This window comes from Zalophus californianus, chromosome 3 (genome assembly GCF_009762305.2).
Source record: "Zalophus californianus isolate mZalCal1 chromosome 3, mZalCal1.pri.v2, whole genome shotgun sequence".
NCBI classification, from domain to species: domain Eukaryota; kingdom Metazoa; phylum Chordata; class Mammalia; order Carnivora; family Otariidae; genus Zalophus; species Zalophus californianus.
In genome coordinates this window covers 101,719,246-101,744,693 of record NC_045597.1, presented here as the reverse complement: position 1 = coordinate 101,744,693, position 25,448 = coordinate 101,719,246, and the positions used below count along the sequence as shown (strand labels likewise).

General features: G+C 37.4%; 2 protein-coding genes across 9 annotated transcripts in view; one reads left to right on the top strand and one right to left on the bottom strand.

Annotated features, from left to right (window-relative positions):
* MAP3K19 (mitogen-activated protein kinase kinase kinase 19) overlaps positions 1–7,893 on the top strand; it is a 62,290-nt gene extending 54,397 nt beyond the window's left edge. Inside the window, exon 14 of the mRNA XM_027588880.2 lies at positions 4,700–7,893. Within this exon, the coding sequence (XP_027444681.2) occupies positions 4,700–4,766 (67 nt within the window). The 3' untranslated portion in view covers positions 4,767–7,893. The remainder of the gene's footprint in view (positions 1–4,699) is intronic.
* Positions 7,894–8,136: 243 nt separating this feature from the next.
* CCNT2 (cyclin T2) overlaps positions 8,137–25,448 on the bottom strand; it is a 40,791-nt gene continuing 23,479 nt past the window's right edge. Inside the window, exons 6-11 of one of the 8 annotated variants that reach the window (XM_027588885.2) lie at positions 24,461–24,523; positions 21,261–21,306; positions 19,516–19,679; positions 15,464–15,534; positions 13,789–14,947; positions 8,144–13,687 (exon numbers count right to left, since the gene is read on the bottom strand). In XM_027588885.2, coding sequence (XP_027444686.1) covers positions 13,620–13,687; positions 13,789–14,947; positions 15,464–15,534; positions 19,516–19,679; positions 21,261–21,306; positions 24,461–24,523 — 1,571 coding nt within the window. In that variant the 3' untranslated portion in view covers positions 8,144–13,619. The other 7 variants (XM_027588886.2, XM_027588884.2, XM_027588881.2 and 4 more) reach the window with 7 other exon arrangements.

Below are 25,448 nucleotides of genomic sequence, written 5' to 3'. Positions count from 1 at the left end.
GTGAACATTGCTAAAGATCTACTTATTTATGAGTGGGACATCTTCTGAGGGACTGGTCATGGTGCAATGACATCACCTGTGCTTAGGTTCCCCTTTCCTGAGCTGCCTTTCCTCTCAAGGAACCAGTGTTCTCACCTCCTTCCCAAAACCGGCTCTCAGAAAAGTATGTGAGAAAGTCATTCATATTGAGGGATTGATATGAATTGACTGATTGATGACTGACAGATTTAATGTATCTGTCCCCCCAGAAACGCTAGCATCCAAAATGAGGGCAAACACTTGAACCTTTGAGCCAAAGGAACAAATCTCTAATTGAAGCATTTCATGCATCAAGTGTGGGGAATAATTGGGGAAGCAGAAAAGTAGCAGAAAGTTGTCTGTTTTTTCCTGTTCTGATGCTCCCTAGTATCTATGGAATAAAATGTTGGGTAAAATGTTAGAAGGGACCTTAGAGATTACCCACTTGTGTGGTTTTCAAATTTTTCTTAGCCAGGCACTCTCTGCTCATATGAATTTCTTTTCTTTTCTTTCTTTCTTTTTTTTTTTTAAATAGACTTCATGCCTAGCATGGAGCCCAGTGTGGGGTTTGAACTCACAACCCTGAGATCAAGACCTGAGCTGAGATCAAGAGTCAGAATCTTAACTGAGTAACCAGGCACCCCTCATATGAAATTTTAACTCAAAGAATATAACATAAGAGCAGAGAGATGGCTCTGGTTAAAGTATGTGTGTATGTGTGTATGTGTATGGTGAGGGAGAGCTAAAGTGTAGGGTGGGGTGCCAGAGCCCACCCGCCTGGCCTCTATCCACACCTAGTGAGGCTCAACATTTAGTTGTACATGCAGGATGAGGAAGGCTGTCTTGCTTTCAAAGAAGTGTGCGTTCTTTTTCCTAGAGGAAAAATTCTAGTGCTCCAGCTTTAAGCAAGCATACAAGGCAAACTCCAACTCCTGGAATGGGTTCATTTTTTTCTTTCTTAATGAATCTCAAAACCCACAGTTCTCCCTACCTGCTGGCAAATGTGCCTCTCTCTTTCAGACTCTGTCTCTCTTTGCCATCATGTGTACCAGTGTCCTGGTTGATTTCAGGGGATTGCTCAGGACGAGGCAGGAACACATACTCCATACTCCAGTTGTGAGCATCCCCAGATGTAGACACCATAGGTGTTCCAGTGTGGATTTTGTGGGCAGAGCCCCAGGCACAGAGCTGCCCCTTGTTCCCCACAAAAAACCTCACACAAGAGACATAAAGGTGTTAGAAATATCACAGGAACCAGTACTAGTTTTGGAATTGGTCTTAGCTCTTAAGACTACTATAGTTGCTCTGGTCTGAAATGAACAATTATCTATTATTGATCCACAGAAACTACATGCTATTTTCATTTTTCTTTCGAGTTGTCATCATTCATACACACACACACACACACACACACACACACACACACACACACAGCTTTAAAGAGAAAGGGTGAAATCTTTTTTATGGCTCTCCTTTTGAAACATTGCTTCATGAACTAAGCAACACACAACTCATACCACTAATGATAAATTAATAGGGTTGTTGTGAGAGTTAATGTAAATTGCTTAGCAGAGTATGGGGCACGTAATTAGGGCTCCATAGTTATTAAATGTTTGGGAGAATACTAATACATCTTACCTAATTAGCGTCATTACAAGCATAAAGTTACCTCTTGAAATTCTATGGCAAAGACCCTAGGACTCTAGAATCTTGCCTTATGACGATATTCCTTGGAGGTGTGAATAGTCAGAAATAAAGTGGGGCGGAGGCACTGCTAAAGATTCAGAAGTACAGAGGACTAGGTGTTGACCAGAACAAGGACTGAATAGATCAGAAATGAACTTTGGCGAGCAATAGGATGTGTGATGGGGTACTCCTATGGGCAGGTTGAAAATCTGGGAAGGGGCGCCTGGGTGGCTCAGTGGGTTAAGCATCTGCCTTCGGCTCAGGTCATGATCCCAGGGTCCCGGGATCGAGCCCCACGTCGGGCTCCCTGCTCAGTGGGGAGCCTGCTTCTCCCTCTGCCTGTGGCTCCCCCTGCTTGTGCTCTCTCTGTCAAATAAATAAATAAAATCTTAAAACAAAACGAAAGTAAAGTTCTGGGAGGTCAAGCCAAGGCAGTTAGCTTTGTTGCAATAGGCAGCGAAGAGCAGGGGACTGTAAAGAATTTGGGGCAGATCATGCCGTAAAGAAACTGGCCTTTGGGGAAGCAAGTCGGATGGCAGTGCATCGAAGGACTTCACACGGAGGCTGCTTGAGACTAGAAGTCCAAGCAGGAATCCAGAGCTTGGACTTGGATGGCGGTGGAAGCAGTGGGGCTATAAAGAGAAGGGCTCCAGAGGAAGGTGAATCAGGACGTGGTGACGGGGCATGACGGGACTGCATGGTTTTGAGTATGGATAATCTAAGAAATAATAGAAAGTTGTGAAAGAGGAGCAGGGGAGGGAATTGAAGAGAGCCCACCACTTAAGGACATTTTCGAAGCTGTGGGATTGGAGCTCAGGAAAGCAAATGAGATTGGAGGTCCATCTTTAGAAATCCGAAGGTCGGTAGCTAGAGTCATGAACAACTTAAGAGGGCTGAGGAAAACGTTATTGAAAATGCTCAGGGGAGAAGTAACGACAGACACAGCATCAAATCTAGCACGTGGCTGAAGAAAGGGAGGGAGGGGAACTGTCCCACGGCGGAAGAACCAAGAAAAGTTTCCTCCCAGCCTATGCAGAGATCGTTTGGAAAGGAGGGGGTAGTGAATGCTTCAAATGCTATTGTACAGATGACAAGGAGGGTGAACTCATTACACTTGGTAACGAGAGGATCGTGGTTAATTTTACGAGGGCAATTTCTATAGAGGTGAATGGACCAAAGGGTAAGGTTTTGGGATAATGAATGTTGAAAAAAAAAAAAAAGTCACTGGGTTTGGCTATGTTAAGGAAAGGATTTTTGGAGAGGAGAGATTTCTGCGTATTTTGAAGACAGGAGAAAGGACTTCCAAAAGGGGAGGTTTTATTTCCAAATAATTTATGGTCACTTTATCTTTATGTCCATTTTCATCTGGGCTATCCTGGTAGTTACCCCCTGCACCTCTCCCCACCCCCCCACTGCCTCCACTCCCTGCCACCCAAATTATCAAAAGATAGCCAACTTAGGCAAAATAATGTCTTTGGAATAGGTCATTGCAGATAACTGTTGACTGGTTCACGGCTTCGTTGTTCACTGTTCATTGGCAAAATTTTAATTTGAGGAAAAATAACCTAAACCAAAATAGTACTAAGTGTATAACTGTCTCCCATTACTTTATGCTCACCCACAAGTGCCCCAAATGGGATTATTTCAATTAATCACCAAAACACATTTAAATTGTCTACATCTTTTATTTTTTATAAGATTTTATTTGAGAGAGAGAGTGAGTGCACAAGTGGGGGGGAGGGGCAGAGGACAAGGGAGAAGCAGGTTCCCTGCTGAGCGCAGGGCCCAACGTGGGGCTCGGTCCCCTGATCCCGAGATCATGACCTGAGCTGAAAGCGGTCACTTAACCAAATGAACCACCCAGGCACCCCTTCTTAAAGGCTTTTTTAAAAAAAGATCTTAGATTTTATTTATTTTGAGAAAGAGAAAGAGAGAGAGGTGGAGAAAGAGTGGGGGAAGGGGCAGAGGGAGAGAGAGAATCTCAACCAGACTCCTCACTCAGCACAGAGCCCAACACAGGGCTGGAACAGACCCTGAGAACATAACCTGAGCCAAAATCAAGAGTCGGATGCTTAACCAACTGAGCCAGCTACCCAGGTGCCCCCTTAAAGGCTTTTCAGTTCTGAATTCCAGTGCCTCTAAATTTTAAAAGTAAACTTAATGCTAGTTAAAAGTGCATTAAATTGTACATCTACAAGTGTGGGTTTTACTGTGTATAAATCACACCCCAAACTGAGCAAAAGTACAATGGGAAAGTAGGGCCTAGTTTTTAATAATATTGACTACTTTTTGAACTATCACTATGTGCCAGACACTGTTCAAAACTTGTATATACATTATTTCTCTCAGGGAGTTAAGTGTTATTGTTATCCCCATTTTACTGATGAGAAGAGTTTAGGTCACTGACCTAAGCTCACACGGCTAAAGGCTTAAAGTGTGGACTCAAATCTGTTTGGCCAAGATTGTACAACCATTTTTAAAATTTTTTAAAGATTTATTTATTTTAGAGAGAGTGCACGCACATAAGCGGGGGTGGGGGAGGGGCAGAGGGAGAGGGAAAGAGAATCCTTAAGCAGACTTCCCACTAAGTGCCAAGTCTGATGCAGGGCTTGATCCCAGGACCAAAATCATGACCTGAGCCGAAATCAAGTCGGTCGCTTAACCGACTGAACGGCCCCAGGTGCCCCTGTACTTCCATTTTTTTTTTTTTAAGATTTTATTTATTTATTTGACAGAGAGAGAGAGAGAGCACAAGTAGGCAGGCAGGCAGGCAGAGGCAGAGGGAGAAGCAGGCTCCCCGCTGAGCAGGGAGCCCGATGTGGGGCTTGATCCCAGGACCCTGGGATCATGACCTGAGCCGAAGGCAGACGCTTAACCGACTGAGCCACCCAGGCGCCCCTGTACTTCCATTTTTAAAGTTGGCATTTTGAGTCAAGTAGATCCAGTTGGGAGGCACTAATGGGGTGCTGTTTCTAAATTGTTTTTCCCTTCTTAGGGACCAGCATGAGCGACCTTCTGCCGCCCAGCTCCTGAAGCACTCCTTCTTGATGAGAAGTCACTGAATGTACATCCACTTTTCTCTCCTTTATAGGCACTCTGTGATTGCTTCATTGTGGGAATGATGGTTAAGGGACCTTATTTTCCTACTATTGAGTCAGCTCAACCCAATTTAACCAGATCCCGCACTGTCGCTAACTAAAAAGTTTGCTATGTATTAGCGTCCTCAAGCTTCAGGCATGGTTACACATGTATATGAGAACATTTTCTTCAACAGTAACAACAAAAAACCTATTCCAGTGTTTACACCTTTGGACTGTCCAGGAATTACAGTCTCTATTCCTTTGTAGGATTCTACCTTTTAGTTTTGGTCTATCAATTTTAATGTCAACTTAAATTGTAAAAACAAAAGAAAATTGTTTTGGCTTGGTGTATACAGACATTTATTTCTTGGAAAGGAAACTAAAGGTGAGAAATTAAAAACTAGAGAGATGCTAGATTCTGTTCACTTTGGCAGCAATCTTAACTTTGCAGACTACAGGAGCCTCAAAGTTAACAGGAAGAGCTAAGGGCCTTGGCGTCTCATTACCAGAGGGTCCCGAGTTCCCACCTACAGGAAGCTGTACTGTTCGAGGTGGCTTCGCACACCTCAGGCTGCTTTCCCTGTAACTGATAGTATGACTTGAAGACTTCACCTATCTGCCGGGTGCATTAGGTCATGGCACATCTATAACTAGCTAAACCTAAGCTTGCTAGTAGGACAAAAGCTAGATCTGATCAAGGGGAGTGGGTCAGCATACAAATTTTTTCAGGGCTCATTTCGCTGGAATGAAGGACATCCCCAGTGAGGTCACTTTTTTTTTAAGGATTTATTTATTTGAGAGAAAGAGCAATTGAGCAAGCAGGGGGAGGGGCAGAGGGAGAGAAAGAATCCTCAAGCGGACTCCCGGCTGAGTGCAAAGCCCGACACCAGGATCCTGAGATCATAACCTGAGCCTAAATCGAGAGTCAGACGCCCAACCGACTGAGTCACCCAGGTACCCCCTGAGGTCACTCTTCACTTCTAGAACATTGATAAACCTCACCAGAAAAAGTGGACAAGTTGTCAGAATTATTACAAGGCCTTGTTTTAAGTTGGTGGAAGAAGCATTGTTGATTAAGGTTTCTACTGCTGTGATTCCACTCATCTACTAAATTTCATTGACACCTATTGTTTTGAGCTATTTCTATAGAATCTTTTTACTGGCTGCTATCATTTCAAAGTGGCACAATTACAAACTAACTTCAGGTGTATTCTAACACCAGTTGTCAGGCTTTGTCAAGATCAAGCTGGTTCTTCAGAAGTTTTTGAGAAGCAACTGAAATGCGGTCAAGCTGAGATAAAAGATTTTACTTTGGCCAACATGTTTAGATACGTCTTTCTGGGTATACCTTGTCTGTAATTTGTACAGTTTTCTCATATTTGATAATTTAAGACATACGTCCCTCATTTACCTGTATATCAGCATAACCTGACAAAATGAAGTATTTTGTTAAAGTGGTTTTTAAAAAATTTTAGTTGGGATCTTAAGCATTCTTTAAATTCTGGATGGTTTTATCTGATTTAGGAGCAAATAGACTACATATGGGAAAGGCTAGGGAGCAAAGCATATTCTGTACATGTGTATCATAGCAATGGACACATGAAGTTGGTGACAACCCTAACCCTCTTCATAGAATACTGAACACAACTTTGGAACAGAACCTTCAAAATTTTGTTTTCAATAGGTGACCCTTGGTCCTAAGAATTTTCTGTTGTTTTGTCATTCCTTGTGTTTAAGACATAACAGGCTGGAATTCTTTTATTATTGCCCAGATGTTTGCTCCCTTTTTAACTTCCTTTGGGAGGAGGAGGGTCTGAGAGGAGATAGGGAGTACAGTTAAGTGGTCACTGGAAGGACTAGTATTTCCTGAACTCTTAATATAAAAAAGCACCTCATTTAATTCTGTTGTTTGGGTTGGATATCTCATTTTGTTAAAGAATGCTAGGGTTGAGAGCTAAGTGACTTTCTCAAGGCCATCTACCGGTAGGTGGAAGTCAGGACAGTCACTCAGTCATTTGTGTGACTTTACAGCCCACTGCCTCTCAGATGTGTGGTTTACAAATACAGTTACATCGTTAAGTTTTACCCAAACAAAACCCCACTGTGATGCTGATTAACAAATTCCACCAGTCCAGTTAATGACTTTGGTTACTTTAATGGTGTGAAAAGCTTCACCTTTTTCACTCAGCCACAGCCCTTTTCACCACTCACAATGCTTGTTTTTAATTATATTCCCAAGTACACTTCATTATGTACTGAATCTTCCTGTCTACTCCACCAAAGGAAATCTAACTCCCCAGAGTAGTTCCAACTCTACAGCACTTCCCTAACTTGAACCTACCTTAGTCCTTGCACAGGAGACATTTCTCAGTGGCGGAGTGAGGAGAGCTGCCAGAGTGGAAAAGAGCAAGCTCTGGAGTATGGGACTGGGGTATACAGGACTCCATCATCCACTTCCTCCAGCACAACCGCTACAGCAGTCTGAGGCCTTCTACACTGGATACAAACCACTTCATCTGCTCAATGAGCAGTCAAAAGACTCCATCACCTACCAGGTCATCTTTATTCCTCATCCGTGCTGCACTTGCAAGTATTAATTCAGCTTAAAGGTATGTAAGGTAGAAACCTGCATTTTAAAAAAGCTTCCCAGGAGATTCTGTCAACATTAAAGTACCCAATGGAGGCAGTCTGTATGTTCACTGGTGATCACTACAATTAACAGAGTGCACAACTGGAATGGCAAACAATTCTGAGGAAAAGCTCAAGTACTTTGTCCTACTGACATCACTTCTCACACTTGTGCAAAACTAGGGCTGGATTCATCCGTAGAGTAATTGCTCTTATGGATTATAACTTGAAAGGCTAAAACAAAACTCAAACCTAAGACTGACCTGGGGTATATGCCCTGACACTTGTAAGGTCTAAAAGCTCTTAATTTCATGGCAATAAAAGAAGAACCCTTTCATCCGTGAGGCTCTTCACTGCTTTGGAGGGTGGTACTGGGGAGGGCGAAGAAGGCAGTTCATACAGCAGAGCTCAAACAAAAACGTACAACTGTTTTCATTATATTGAGAACAGCAGGGCAAAAAAAGAGGGAAGAAACAATGGAGTAGGATGTATTACAAAACGGAATTACTAACTTCAGTAAGGTGGAATTGACAGACTTTGTTATGTTCCGAAATAAAACTCATGCAATTTATCATATGCTAATACAACAAGCCCTTACTGGTGTTATCAACAGAAGATTAAGACAACTCTCTTTCAATTGATTTCAAAACATTTATTTTACATTTAGGCTTAAGATGCATTTTAGAGAAAGTAACTTTTCTATCCTAGTTTTATTAAAGCCACTGCATGGCTTCAATTTTCTTTAAAGGAGAAGGTGCGGGTAAATCGGTGGGGAAGGCAAGGGGTTGGAGAGAGCAGCAATAATAAAGCAGTTTATGATTAAGTATTTTTTCATGGATAACGCCCCTTCCAAATGACTGCAATTCCTCTCTCTTTTTGGGGAGGTGATTCAACAGTTTAACCAAGAAAATCCCGAAGTATGAATTAGAATGAACAACTTAAATTCTGGAAACAGTAAGCATGCAGTTTAATACACACCCAACTTTAATGCACCTGGACTGGATTTCATCATTCCAATAGCTAAAATATACCTCTATCAAGAATCTCCTCAATGCCATCTATTTAGCCTTCCCTGATCGCCCAAACCTTAAACCTCACAACCCTACGAATAGGTAGATTTTGTAGGTAAGGAAATCAAGGCAAAGTCAATAATTCACCGCGAGGACATCAGCTACCAAGTGGTGTGTCTGAGACTAGAATACAGACAATCTTAATGAACTCAAAGGCCACACTCCTTGAAGACTTATTAAGTTACTCAGATAAAGAGAAACTTACATTAAGACCTTATTTCCCAGGGACTGAAAGTTATTTCTGATTCACATTAACAAGACATGTTAGAGCCTTGGATTTACATTTTCAATAAACAAATTTTATTAATAATTCCTTGTAATAGATACTGTCCTAAAATTCTGTAACTAATTAAATTCATGCCACACACACACATTCCTGTTTTGGATTTTCTATCAGCAAACATCCTATTCAACAGTCCTTGGGGGTTTTGAGCATATTCAGAAAACAAAATCCCAATCATTGCAGACAACAAACGAGTACAGGTGAAGTTTTTCAAACCAAGTGAAGCTGCTTGAAAAATACACCTTAAAAGAAAGAATGTATTCATTACTTAACAATAGGCAAATCAAACCAACTACTAAACAGGTTTTAAGCGAGGTTTCCTCCCAAAAGTTGGAAATAAGGGAATTAGCTCTCAGAATTTCCTTTGGGGTTAAAGGATCACAGTGAATGGGTGAACTCACCTTTATGAAAACAGAATTACTCCTAGCCATACAACAACCTTCAATGTATCTTGCTTATCGACCTATTCTAAAGAACCTGTCAGCCGAAAATAGATACTAGTAAATTATAAAGAACAGAAAAAGAGGAGTCACAGAAGCAAAAGTTCGCTGTGCCCAAATCGACACTGTAGAATAAAAAATGGATGCATGGCCAATCAGACCTAAAACACTGGGCATTCCAGACCCACTGGCAAGATCATCTCTACTATAAAGGCAAACTTCCCTTACAAAATAAGTGCACTTCTAATTTGGCTTACAGCAATCAAATTTCAGATATTAGAGGAATTGTGAATTCTCAAATTAATACATTGGTATCATAACTTGGTACCCTAGGAGGGCAGAGACAGAATGTGCTGTTTTCCAATGCAAAGATCCCCATCTAAATCAGCCTACCATAAATACACGGGCACACAAGATTAGCAAGTATCATTCTGTGAGCTCAGTTAACGCGTTTCCTGGGTGTGGGATTCACTGATCCTTCATCTGGGTAAATGCAGTTAGTTAACCCTACTGCCTCCCAAGAAAGCCTCTTGAGCAAAAGATTGCTAAATCAAAGATTCTTCACAAGAGCTCTCAAATTTTTCTCAGCAGAGATCTTAAAAGTCACCTAGCAATTTAAGCACAGAAGTAGCTAAAGAAACAATTGCTTACTGTTTAGATAAAATAATGGTGAGATATTTGAGAATATAACTGTCTTCCTTCAGAGCTACTACCATGTTAAAAAAAAAAAAACAACAAATCCTCCTTACTTATTTCCACAGTAAATGCAAAATACCCTAACATCTAATCGACCCAAGATACTTCTACAGTACACAAGTCATGCATAAGTATGCACTGGTTTATTTCTAAGGTTGGTTATGGAATAAAACCCAGCAATTTAAATTCTCAAATATAACCAAAAAATGTGCTTAAAATGCTAGGAAAGGCAATTGGTAACTAACAAAAACATTTAAAATTTGGTTCTCTGAAGAAGACCAGTCATTTCTTTAGGTCAAGGAAGACAGACCAAAGAAAAAAAGAAAGGTATTCTACCTAATTATAATCTGTTGGTACAAAGTCATGCAAGCACCTCTCATGATATTCCACATGAAACCACGGATATATCATGGTAGAAATCTGGACTCAACAACTCTAACCACAATGCACCTGCACACACAGAGGAAGATCAACATGCATCCGTAACTGCTTTCAAAGACAAACCTAAGAAACAAACTTCAGGTTCAACAACAAAAGGGAATTGGGACATTTTGCAAGGTCTTACCGCTAAAGGATACCGCTAAAGTTTGGTACAGCAGGCCTTCCAAGAATGTTTCAGTGAAAAAACACTCTGCTTTTTGGTTCTGAAAACATATTTTAAAGTAGCTAAGGCATATATTTAGGGGGCACAGCTCAATACTGGAAAACTACTTAAAGAGGTAGAAGTTAAGCCTTACTAAGCAATGTGCTTCTGCATAAAGGTAAAACTATGATCTAGGGAAAAGACAACTGAAAAATGAATCACTCTTTTAAAGGATGTTTAAAGATAATGCTTTTTAATATTTCAAATATTAAAAAAAATCTCATCAAAAATGTAAATCACCTTAACAGTACTTTGCACATGTGGAATTTCATACCTAAATTTGATGATAATATTTTGGTTTATTTATGGCTACTTACAAGAAGACTCAATAATAATGTCCATTCATTGGAGTCTTTTTCTTTGGTTGAGCCTATTGGGACCAGGCTGATGAACTATTTTATGCAAATGAGATGGGGAAAGCAAATTAATGGTAGTATGAGTAATAGGGGTTTTCATTTAATGGAAATGAAACTTAAAAGGATTTTCATATTCATCCCCATGGTGGTTTTAGAACCTATAATCCTCTTCAGAGGTTAAAGAGTTTGAATAGCTCACACAATCCTGTACAAATTACAACTGGCTGCCCTTTAATAAATAAAGTCATTGTAAAGAATTACATTTACAGAGTGAAAAGTGAATACATAGCATTTCAAATTCAATTTTGGAAGTACTAATAAGTACTGACCCATAACAATATATACTAGCTACCTTTTAAACTGTCCATCATTAGCACCAATAAAGATTCAACAAAATTACCTTTATTCCCACATCTCAAAACAATTCTGCAAATTCTTAGTGAAGTTTAAGTGTAGTCACAGACCTTAAATATTCACATTGTTTTCTATGTCATACTGAAAATAAGTTCACTACTTTTTTGGATATTCTTTACAAAATCTTATTAAAATTCCTGGTATTATCATCCCCCATTATACAGTAGCACGACCACCCTATGTCGTTTCACATGATAGCTCCTTAGAGGTTTCACATCTAAATTACCAAGAACAAAACCCTTCCCCGCCCTCATCTTGCACTCAGTTTAATTCTATACTAGTCCTCGGATTATGTACCACTGTAAAAGTATAACTGTATCAAAATTACCATGTTTATGGATACAATAATATGCCATACAGAGCAACAAAGTTACATGTAATGACAAAGATACTAAAGTTATGCAAGACAAAGAACAAATGTTAGGACATGCTAGCTAGGCAAAGTCCCTAGAAAGAGGCTCCTAGTATCCTAAATTCAAATAACATTGACAAAATAATGAACAATTATCTTAAAAAAATTATAAAGCTACTGGCAAATTAGGTAATCGCTAAATAAAGGTAGAGCACGAGATTAAATGCTCTAATATTTACAACTGCAACATACTTGAGTAAAATTACAATTGTGCACATATCAGTGGCTTTGTAACAAAAATAATTCATATACATAGAAGAAAAAATTAAGACAGTTTTCAGTTCAACGAAAAGTTGAAAATTCACCCCATCTAAAGACACTCAACAGCTCAAAGATTTACCACAGAATAAATTCAAGATTAGATGATAAACCGGAGCCACATTACTGGTGTTTAAGACAGATTTTAAACAAGTTAAAGTCTACTGTTTGTTCAGAAGTTAGATGACTGTGCAAACTTGACCTCAACAGGAATATACTGAGATGTGCAAACAAATGTAAAACCTCCACTAGCTTGTTTACCTGGAGGCTAACCCTTTTTTCTCACAGAGCTTCCTGATAACAACCATAAGCTATAAATACAGGTACAATGCACAGTCAGTGATCTTTTCTTTTTATTTATTGTTAGAATATAAAACAACTGAGAGAGCAACAGGTAATTTCGTTTCTATAAGGAAGACTGCATTTACCTGAAAAAGAAATATGGCATCACACACAAACACACTTCATGGGAGGAGTATGTTTAAGAATATGGTGTCATTCTGAACACTAAAGGAAAAGCAATCCCTGTTTACTGTTAAAATATGTAGTGTTAAAGTTCTTTATTTAGGAAAAAAACTTACTAGTTCTTCACTATATAAGTTTTGTGGATTAAGTTTTCAAATCACAGTAATCTACATAACCATTATTAACAGCTCTGTGTTTATTGTACTGCAACAAGCCGACAAACATTTCAAATGCACTTCACATCAAGAGTATGTAAACTTTATTTTTTCCTCTTCAAGCCTTCAGAAAATTAGGGGCTATTTCAGCAGCCAACCTGGTCAGAAGCTCTGAAGGCAAAAGTTCAGCGCCTCACAGTGTAAATACATGACCATCTGTGGCACTGCATACCCATCTGGTAGTGAAGTGTCCCCCTTCAGTGGCTTCCAGTAAGGCCTAGAGTTTAAGGTTAACATGAAAAAGTGCCACCTTTGTTTTAGATTAGTGATGGACTCTGACAAGATAAAATAAAGTTATATCGTTATACTTACAAGCAGCTCCAATCCTGAGTATTTATGGTAATATCTAAACATACAAAAATGTATGTACATTTTTCTCCACTTTCTTGTAAACAGTTGTCAGTACACTGTTTTATCCCTTTATCATTGAAACATGCAAATCATACATACAAGTATAAATACACAAAAGAAACCAATTTACACTCATTCAAAAGCCAAGCAACAACAACAACAAAAACAGCTACAGTATTCAAATTATAAATAATGAATGCTTGAGGCATCTTATATTCCTAGAAGCAGCCAGCCATTCATCCTAATGTTCTTAGCTGCAATTGTGGAAATACTGAGTTTTGCACCTTCCATGCTTTTACAGTATTTTTAACACTATCATATGTGGAGATAAAGACTTGTTTACTATCATCTCTTCTTTTCAGAATGAAGAATAAAGCAGCACTTACAAATATTGATACAGTGGCAGCAAGAGCAGGTGTTACCACTGCTAGATCAGGAGAAAGTTTTCCATTCTAACCATTTTTAAATTAGAAAAGTAAAGGAAAAATGGACCTAACCAAATGATCACATGTTCATCCCTTGGGCACTTAACAGCGAGTCCAGCATGTCGAATGTGTCTTTGTAGTCCATATGCTGGCTGTTTGCACTGTACTCGTGATTGACATCAGGACCGTGGGTCTCCACTGGCTTCTTGTCCAGTTTCACGAGGGTGCTGAGATGTCCGTAGCCCACCTGGTATGTGACAGGGGGAGGAGGGGGTAAGGGATGGTTAAAAACAGAGTTGTGAGAGGATATATACTGCTTAACAGAGGAGGAAGAACTAGATGAACTACCTGAACTTTTGGAACTTTTGCTCATTTTGGAGTGGTGGTTGTGAGATGCATCATTGACATGCAGCTTCTTCCTTGAAGAGCTGGAACTAGAGGAAATGCCATCACTGCTCAGGCCGACGGGACTCCTCAGAACAGTGGGTGGTATTCCATCAGCACTGTGTTTACTGCCACCACTGCTGCCGCCACTATGTGAATGGGAATGCTTGTGACTGCTAGGGTGGTGGCGGTTTGAGGGGTGGTCCTTGTGCTTCTCCTTATGGTCTCTGCTAATATGTGGGCTCGAATGCTTGCTCTTCCCACTGCCCTCATCGGAAGAGCTGTGTCTTTCTGAGGAAGACACTTTGATTTTCATTTTCAGTTCTTCTTTACTAGCACTCTTATCAGTGGGTGGTATTGGAATCCGTAATTTCAGTGATCCGCTCTTTTCCTTCTTTTCCGCCATGTATTTTTCAGGTTTTTCTGTATTTGTGATGGGAATTTTCATTTTAATGGGAGAAGTGACAGAACTGCTGCTGGCTGGCTGTGACTGCACGTGTTTGTGTTGCTGTTCTACTTGGGCAGCTACATAATGATCTCTTACATCCAGATCAAGGGTTTCTAGCTTACGCTTTTCTCTATATTTATCTAAAGACATTTTCTGAGGAATTACTCCAGGAGTAGCAGAAATTGGCCCGTGGTGTTTACTGCTCCCTGCTTTATGAGCATATTCTTGCTTCATGGATGGATGATCGGAAATTTTGTCCGGTCTGTGATGTAATCCTGAATGGAGTGATATAGAAGGTCCCTGCTGGAAGTTGATGTTGTACTGGGTACCAGACAAAGATGTCTCTTGTTTCTGTGAATACATCTGTTCTGTCCTTGCTGATTCTTGATGTTGAGGCCATTCTTGGTGTGATGACAAACCATAGGAGGTACTTGGCATTCCTGTTGCCAGCATTGACAAATTATCAGATGTATGGCTGTCTTGAACAGAAATATTTCCTGAATTTAGAGGTACTGGTGCAGGGAATGCCGATGTAGATGGTTTCTGAAAACTTGGGTTTGTAGGCACACCAGTAACACTATCTACTAAAATGGAATTCTGGACCAAAGATGAACCAAGAAGTGGTGTTTCTGAAACTTGTCCATCTACTTTTGGTTTCTTAGCCGCCTGATTAGCCTATTTAAATAAAACACAAAAGAAGCAATGACAGCAAAGGAATTTAATACAAATTTCCTTGCTTTATAAAAACCCATATTAAATATATGCAAATAAAATCACCTGGGGTTTAAGGCTTTATGTTGCCAGTAAATAAATGTCTTATTTAGAGGCCCAAAAGAAGGCTATAAAAAGTGGAAACCACTGGTTTCAGAGTTAGATACAGGTTAAATCCTAGCCCAGCATTTGAAAGTAATTTAACTTGTCTAGGCTTTAATTTGCCCATTTGTAAAATAAGGAGAATATTTCCATTATAATCATCGTGAGAATTAAACACACAATTTATAAAGTACTTAACAAAGTCCACTGGACACAGCAGTTGAATAATCTATGAGTGTATGCAGCTTACAATACACTGTAATTATCTAGGAATACTGGAAATAAGGATATTTAACCAAAAAATTCAAACTGGTTAGCTATGTAATTGTTAGATAAGCGACAAACTGATATTCTATTAAACCCTGCCAATTCTCTTACCCTCCAGTTTCGAATCCTCTTCAACCTACTAGGTGTTTTCTCCAATATTTGTAGAAACTCATGTGTTAGCTCTAAAAATAAAATTTAAATTTAAAACTTAGAAGGTGTCTTTAGGATTTATATTTCTCTCAAGTGGGCAATATTTAAAAAGGGGCCTCACGAGTTCATCTACTTCACTGTCACCCTTCTATTCAACCTTCAGCAAATATAGAAGTAGACACAGATCTGAACTGCTCTTTTCAAAGATGAATTCTTAAAAAAAAAAAAAAAAAATCACTCTCCCCCCACACTCATGCTTACTCAGGATCTCTGGAAAATTTTGTAGCATTGAAATTCCCCCCAAATAGAAAGTCTTCATTAGGCAAACATCATAGTAACAATTATTGCAGGCAAGATCTATCAATAGATTCTTTAAAATTAATGGACAAAAGTTTGAGGAAAAAGAAGGTATCTGTGTGTAATCCTAAAATACCTTCCTCAAGATATTTAATTACAAAGAGAAGACCAGTAACTTTACAATGGAGAAACTCAGCAGATATCACCTTAACCAAGTGATCAGAGTTATTATTACCAGTAATAAGGTATACCCTTTGAGAAAAACAAAACAAAACAAACAACCCTTGATATATGATGTAGTCCTTGATAAGATGCACAGGGTAAAGTACAACCCATTTCCCATTTCTGTGGTATTCTTGCCAAAAATACATAATTTCAATCTAATATTGAAAAACATTAAACCCCAATTGAGGAACATTCTATACTATAACTGACCATTATTATTTTTTTTTTTAAGATTTTATTTATTTGAAAGAGAAGAGAGCACGTGTGTGCACAAGCAGGGGGAGTGGCAGAGGGAGAGGGAGAAGCAGACTCTCCACTGAGCAGGGAGCCTGATATGGGGCTTGATCCCAGAATCCTGGGATCATGACCTGAGCCGAAGACAGACGCTTAACCGACTGAGCCACCTTGGCGCCCCCGACTGTTATTTTTCAAAGTGTCAAGGTCACAAAAGAAAATGAATGACAGAAAAACTGATATAATTTAGAAGAAATTTAAGGAGCATTTCAAGCAAATGGAACACAGGATCCTAGAAGAGAAAAACTGAGGACATCAGATAAAACCTATAGTTAGGTAATAATATTGTAATAATGTTAATCTCTTGGTTTTGATAATCATGTATATAAGATGTTAACATTAGAGAAACCAGGTAAAGGGTATATAGAAACTGTACTATTCCGTAGTTTAAGTTTAAAATTATTTCAGTGTTAAATGAAAAAAATTCCTCCATCTATACTCAAGATTCCTAGTAATTATTACTATTAACATATTAGTAAAACCACCCTGGTCATATATTTTTACCTCACTTTTTTCTTAAATTTGGGATTACAGTGAGATGACTCACTTTTCCAAGGCAGTGCAGTGATGAATTCTACTTTCCTAACCCCAAAATAGTGCCATTAATAAAGCTATTGACCACTCAAGACAAATATTCATACCAAATGAATTACAAAATGTAATATCAATAATGCCAATTCAGCAGAGACTACAGATTCATTTATTATTTTTTAGCATACACAGTAAGCTTCTCTATAAATGATTCTAGGCAAATATGCCAAGACTGATACTGAAAATTCAGACAATACGAAATTTTTCTTGAAGCAAAAAATATGCAAAACCTCGGCACTTATATGTTCATAAGCTGTGACAACTTAAACCTGCTCAAGATTCATGAACTTTTTGATCCAATTTGAATGAAAACAATCTAATGCCTGGACTACCATTCTTCCTAATCTGAAAAAACCCCCACCTTTTTCTACTTGGACACTTAAGAATCTGTCAAATAATCACTGCTAATCTATTAGTTATGTGCACAAAAATCACAGATGATGCTTAAAATAGAGCTTTTCCCTTCAAAGCTACTATACAGAAAAAAATTCAAAATGCAAAAAACACATGAGGGTTTGTTATTAATCAGAAAATAAAAACTCTGCCAAGCAACAAATGTTACAGGTAGGCCAAGTCCAAGCCAATGGTGTTTTTCCAAGTATTTAAATGAATTATTTTAGTGAACACTGATGCTTAAACACCAGGCTAAAATTGAGATATATCTTAATATCTTAAACTGTTACTTTTCTTTTTTTTTGTGATTAAAAGACAGAGAAAGACTGCTATATGAAATGGTGAAATTGTCAATGTCTTAAATGTCCCAGATTCCTACTCAGTGGCTCTCCAAATGAGTAACAGACTTGAGCCTTTTCAGAATGAAAGCAGAGAGATTATTTAGGTGGCCCTTGCTGTGTCAAAAAACCCAACTTTAACTATAACTTAAGAGCAGTGTTAAGAGGCAGATTACTTGCTTTTTGTGAACTTTTGTTTTAGGATCATGTATATAAACTTTATCTTATCTGTTAACTGCTGAAGTAAGATGGTGGCATCGATAAACTAATTTTCAAGTCGTAGATGAAAAAAGCCCCCACTTTTAGAAGATGCCATTTCAACTTATTTAAGATTTCCTTCTCTCATTTTTTTAAAAAGATTTTAATTTGAGGGAGGGTGGGGAGAACACAGAAGGAGAGTGAGAGAGAGAAGCAGATTCCCCGCTGAGCAGAGAGCCTGACCTGGGGCTCAATCCCAGGACCCTGAGATCGTGACCTGAGCCGAAGGCAGCCGCTTAACTGACTAAGCCACCCAGGGGCCCCTCCCTTCTCTCTTGTTAAAATTTAAAAACAAAACAAAACAAAACAAAAAAACCCCTCTGGCGACGTAAGGAAAAGAGCATAATCATGTGGCATGAAATATATACTCTGCGAGAAATTTTTCAGGGAAACAAACCAACCAACCCCAAATCAAAAAATCTAAAAAGGAAGCATATTTTACCAGAAAGGTAGGCAATATTACAATTATGATCGGTACCATGTGTTTGTAAATGAACACAGCCACACCCATTCATTTACAGATTGCCCAGGGCTGCTTTGCAGCCCCAGTGGCAGAGTTGTGTAGTTGGCATAGACAGAAGGGCCCATAAACCCTAAAAGAGTTACTTTTGGCCCTTCACAGAAAATGAACATCTAGGTTATAGAAACATGTTGAGATTTTATTGGAAGATCACATTCAAAACCCAAAGGGGTCTCTATGTAACAGATGTCCTCAGTAGCAACAGATATAAATCCTATTTTCCCATTAGCTTCAATTTTGCAACAGAAGTTAGGGAAAGCCCACAAAAAGAATAAACTGAAAACCTAACATACCAATTTAGGCATATCTTCGGTAAGAAATGTAATCTATTTCCTTTCTGAAATCTACAATACTTGGTTAAAATGTCTTAATCCCCAAGAATCTCTCCTACCTCTGGTCAGCCTCTCTTTTCTCTTACCAGAGAAATTTCTTATCAGGACACCCAATTACAGGTTCATGATTTATAGATTTTGTACCCCGATTTTCTTTGTCAATTCATATTTAGTAATGCAAGGCAATATCGACACACGTCACTATCAGTGGAACTACAGAGCAAGGAATGTTACCCTGAAATACCTTTAGCTCACTGCTTCACATGTTCTATAGTAAGTTATAACCGAATACCAACCTATATATAGCATTACAAATCATATATATATTTTTTGAGAAGTCCTGAAGGTTTTAGATATTCATTGGTGGTTAAAACATTTTCAAGGTTTTTTCTTTCTTTTTTTTTGTTTTTTTTCTTTTAGGCTAATGAATCCTTATTTTCATCACATTCACCTGACCATGTGATTATACTTTTTAAAAATCTATTACCAAATTGTTAATATGAAATTGTAGTTACGTTTTTAAGGAGTCTCTTATCTCTTGAAACACAAACTGAAATATTAATAGCTGAAGAGATATTTGGGTTTAATATCAAAATAACTGCAGAGGGAGGGGGAAATGTTGGAGCGGCCAGAACTGGTAACTGTTCACTTAAGTATGAGTCACAGGGATTCGCTTTTTTTCAAACCTATACAAAAAGTAGGCAGACTTTTTCCATACAAAAAAATGTTTTCAATGTAGAAAAGGATTTATTTTTCTCTACTTACCATCTAGTAATTCTAGAGTAACTGTAGGATCCACATATTCCCACCAATGTTTTCCATCAGTTGACACAGGAATCTCCCAATTGGACCATTTGCAAGCCAAATGAATACACACACATGCTATCACTGTTGGTTTGTACTGAAGACAGAAGGTGGTAAGGTGGAGACTGTTGTAGAGCAGGTTTGAAAACGAAGAACCATAGTAATTCAAATATGTAAAACAAAGAAAAATATTTACCAATAAGATTAGAGCAAAAACATAAAGATTTTCTTTTTTAAGTCTACAGTACAAAACCTTATTAAATTAAAAACTAGCACTATAGTTATAAAATTCTAATACTAAAAAACCTACATAGATTATGAGTATTCTCTACATTCTGACTCCCCAGATCATTATACTATTATTTTATTAAGACTACTAATATATTACTATTTCTAAATTTTGAAGTATTTTTACTTCTTCATAAAAGGAGAAGACACTATATTTCCAATAATCAGCATATAACATTTTAATTTTTTTGTAGTATTTTTGTTTCTTTTGTAATGTCATGGCAAAAAAGTAAAGAAAAAGCAGAAGACTGTAAAATTGACAAAGTAATTTCAACATCACATTATAGAATCAGGAATTCTACCATTTGATGTGGGTTAACAAACATAATTCTCAGAGAATATAACACTTATCTATGTAAACCTCTGTCTTCTTTTCAGCAAAGCCACAGAGAAAACTTACCTTTTGGTGAACAGCTTCAAGGCCCAATGCTGCTAAGTACTAGAAAAATGCTACCTTTCTCCTTCTACTATATGCCCCAAACTGGGCATGTAACATGTTACAGCTAGCTTTTTCTAATGAAAGTTTTATATTTAGTACTTTGTTTTTCAAAATTCCTAGGGATAGAGATTAAATCCCAACAACATATACCTAAGAAAATATATTGGTATTTGCCAATCCAAAGCTTTACATAAAACTTAACAGTGTCACAAGAAATTAAGGACCACACAATGCTAGTTTGGTCCCCTCCTCCCGAATGACCCATTTAAAAAACAAATTTAAGGCATTAATATAACCAACCCAGAACAGAATTATCTATTAGATATTAAAGGCTTTAAAAAATTATTCTTCCAGTTCAGTTCAGAATTGATGAAAAGTTTATCAAGAGCAAACCCACAACACTTTTTTCTTTATGTAAACTGAAAAGGAAGTAAGTTTTTTTAAAGTAAAAATTGTACTTAGTCAAATCTAGGCACTGACAGGACGTGGCTACTTCTGATTTACAACTAGTGGGTATTATCTGGAAAAAAAACCCAAGTTATATAAATTTTATTAAAAAAAACTTTTATGATTATTTTAAAGTTAAAACTGGATCAATGTGAAATTTAAAAAAATTGTCATTTAACTATAATTGTAAACTAGAAATAGCTTTATACTTACCAAGTTGCTCGAATTTCTACGTTAAGTTTAGCTCTTTGTAATCTTTAGCTGCTATTCAGGCTACCAATTTTAGACTTATGCACTCACAAATCGAGAATATGTCATCAGAAAGCACCACTACACTTCACAATGTGCATTTAACCCCTCTGTGCCAAAAGTCCCTTGTACAATACACCGCAAAGCAGACAGGAAGGTACCACCACAGTAGATGGTCCAGTCTCCTGTTGCAACAAGGGTAAGAGACACATTGAGGGGGCCCTGCATTAAAGGAAGCTATAGTGTGCTACAACAGTGCAACAAAGAGGGTCAGGATAACAACCTGTTGGTAGCCATGAAATAGGATGTCTGTGCCAAATCCTTGCTTGCTGTAAGAAAAGAAAAAAAAAACGAAGACAATACTATCAGCTTTAATGTGCTACCATCAAAAAGTTCTCAACACAACAAAAACTTCAAAGTTTTGTACACAAAAAGTAAATTTTACTTACTACTTACAAATATCACAAGAGCGCCATCATTTTCTATACTACTGAAAATCTTCAACAACATTCACTCAAATGTTTCTTGCTATCCCCCAAAGATCTGAGAAACAAGCCGATTTGCTTTTAGCTAGCCAGTTACAAGGGCTAAACTTGTTACTAAGTTAAGCATCTAGTCAGCTAAAAGTTGCAATAAAGCATTCTCCTGGATTTAAAAAAAAAAAAGAAGAAGAAGAAGAAGAAAAGATTTTGAAGTCTAATACAAAATACAAAGAGTTGCCTGCCAGACTTAATCCTCAGTCATCATATTTAAGTTGGCTTAAGTACTTCCATCCAAAGAAAAGAAAACAAAACCCCCACCCCCCCAAACTCAAGAGAGCACAAACTGCTCAGTTTTTCATGCTACTAAGCATCAACAAGGAATAAACAACCTAGACACATCCTAAGGGCATAGATATAGAAAACTCCACTGCATATATTTTTCTTACAGAATCCAATGGTCAACTTTAAAAGATATAAGTACTCCGGGGAATCAGGATGCTTCAACACTGGTCCCCAAAGGAAAAGCAATTTTTACCAACTAGCTTTTAAGACATTGTAATTGAAAACAGTCCCCCGCTCACTTTATCTGATTTCTTATTCTTCCCAAGAGAGATTCTTTTGCTATAATTTCCCTTTTCCCCCAATTACATTCATAATCATCGATGTACCTTTCCCCTCTGCTCACCTAGGATCAGTTCACCTCAACTCACCCCTCTCTAACAGGCCTCAAATTTGCCCTCTATGTTTTTCATGGCACCTGTAATCCCTGCTGCCCCATGTGGATCACCAACATAAGGTATACAAAAGGGATTTGGGCTTAGCAGAGTTGTGCTAAGGAAGAGTGTCAAAGCATCAGATGTCTTGGAGGCAGTGTGACTTATGTATGGCATTCTTTCCTGGTGGGGAGGGAAGGAGAAATCACAGAAATGAAAGGTCCCTGTAAAATGACATTAGCCAATTCTGCAGCAAAGTAGCATAATATCAACTTTCTCATGTCAGGGGGGGCGGGGGGGGGTCGCGCGAAGAACTTTAAAGAAACCAAACCATTTACCACCCCCCTGCCCCCCAAAGAATCAAAATATGTAGAGAAGGAAGTAAAAATAATTTTAAATTGCCATAGCAGTTTTTACCTCAGAATATATCTAAATTCAATAACCTATTAACAGTGTGCAACAGAGGAAGAATGCAGGAAAAATGTTCATTAGCTGAAAATTTTAACAGAGCAAAGAAAAACAGACACCAAACATGAAAGAATGTTTTTAAATGGAGTGAAATGTAAACTATAGTTACCTGAAATGTTAGTCAGACAAAATGGAAGTTAAACATATGTAAGATTTGTACTAAAATTTAAGAATTGGTCACATTTTAAGTGTTAACAACAGCAAATAAATTAGATTTAAATATTCTGCTTTGGATAAAACATCAAATTTGTAGTTTTTGTGAATTTTTAAAAACTTACTATTCAACTTCGCAAATGAATGGACTTGATGTCTCTAGCTTTAGATATAGGGGAACACGTACAAAAGCTACTGAACTCTGATTATGGATTTTTAAAGAGGACTCAAATTTCACAATGATACTAAGCTGAAAATCAAGTTTCATCTCCTACTAAGTACATATATATATGTTTTAACCTATATAAATATCTTTTTTCATTAGGCTTAGTTTAAAGCAGTTACATGGCTCCCCATTATTCTGACAAAACAGCTTATTCTTTCAAGTTTTTAGGAAAACTACTCTAAAACTTTTTTTTCTTAATTCAAACATATACACTAGTTATCTAATATAATTCTATACTACACTGTAATTCTGGGATGAAAATGTGCTCTAAATTATATTCCAATAACCATGAAGTACAGGAACCATAATTAAGTATGTTCTACAAGTCATAACATGTACTAGCTATTAGAATTAAAAAAATATAAATGGGACTTTCAGAAGTCCATGTCTTAACAATGAGACTGTGGTAACAGGTTTGTTTTAAATGTAGCCATTAACATAATAAAATGCTACCAGGTATATGAATTAAATTTAGAAGGAATAAAATATAAGAATATTCAGGTAAACACTAAAAAACAAAGCAGAGCCTTTAAAAGTCTTACCCATTTTGTTTAGAATAAACCTAAAGAAAAGAATCTGGGGGTAAAAGAATGAAACTGCAAAATTTCATTTTCAAAAAGTAACAGAAAAAGGCATAATGAAAGTTCCAAGTGGTTGCTCTTAGTACATTAACACTTCAAATGGGAAACAGGAAAGTAGAAGTAAGAAGTAGTGTAACAACATGCAACTGTGTAAAGAATATATCTAGGGATACAAGAACAGATACATAGGATTCATTAACAAGAGTAGAAAAATGTATACCACATGCTTTATAAGCAGTAAAGCAAATAATACAAAAAGTTCCTACTCCTGTTTCAAAAGGTTTAATAGGCACATTGCTTGCTGTCTGTAGCATACTATGTATTTCCCCAAAACACACAAACAAGAAATTATTTTCAATAATGCTAAAGAACTCTGAAAAATGTATTAAGCCAATTTTGTTCAAATGAACATGGGGAAAATATTTCCAAAATGGCAAACCTGCTAAGACAATTTTTATCTGAAAGATCTGAGGATGGCCTCCAAATTCTTAAATTGTAATCATTTTTCTAGAAGTCAACGAAAGCTTGAGATAGACCAGAAATTTAGTGTGTATGTGTCAATGGCCAACTTCTTAAATATTAAATGAAATGGGACTGTCTTAGCCTAATGGGGAGGTGGAGAGAGTCTTAATATTTGGAAGCCCTCCAATTTTTTAGTGAAAGGTGATTCTCCTGTAAGTTTAAAGGAAACTAATTCACCAGGTAGAACCACACACAGAAGTAGATGAATAGGTAGATGTACGACACCAAAAGATGTTGCTTCAAAACGACATCTCCCCATTTTGATAAAACTCATTCAAATCAATTACAGACAATAAAAAGCATTAATACTTAATTTAGAAGTTTCAAAGATCACTTACCTCTTACTAACTGGGTACATTTCACCACATCTGTGTGTGGATGTTCAATGGTGATCTCAAAACCTGAAATGAAAAGCACTTTTTTCCCAATCACTTACCACACTACAATACTTGCTTGAGAAATGCCATGTGTCAGCACAACCATAAATGTGTATAATACATCGTTCATTATTAAAAAGATCCAAAGACAAAGTTATTTTCTATCACTGACATGCTCATTATATCTTCAATGACGAGAAATAATTTCTTCTCAAAAACAATGTTCCACTTAATGAAAACTGGTTAACAAAGCTATTCGTAGATTGGAGTGATATTTATTAAAAATTCTGAATTATGATTAGTTTGAGATTACCCTCAGGTTAAACACAAATTAAAATTATGGAAAATGTAACTATTAAGCAAAGAATTCAACTATGTAACATATTTTTAAATGTATTACAACTCTTTCTGAAGATGTAAAAAGAGTATTTTTCATAAATATAATCCCTCGGCCATAGTGGGATAAAAAAGACCTTTTAAATGATTTATAGTCCTCTTATTTTCTTAGTATGCCTTAGATGAGAGGGTTTCAACCAGTTAGCTTATAATTACATTTCACTGATAATAAAGTTAATTAAGACAAGTGAACCTTGTAGGCTCAAAATTCTTTAAATCACTGTTTCTAAAACCAAAGATAAAATGCTGAAAGAGCTTTCAATGTCTAAACAAGCCTTAGGCAGGGCATGGTTTTTCCTTTTTTTAAAAAGTGGAGGTCACATCTAGTGTCTTCAGAAGCAGTAAACGAATAACATCCTGACAAACAGGTAATCTAGATTTCTAAAACTGCTGTGTGATCTGTATCTACTGTAATTAAAACTGCAAATCATACTTTAATCAAAGCCACAGAAATGTATCTTATAAATTCTAACATTCCCCTTAAAATAACGTAATTTTCCTTTTAACCTTTATTACACAAATCTTTGTAAATTTCATATTTATATAATGTCAT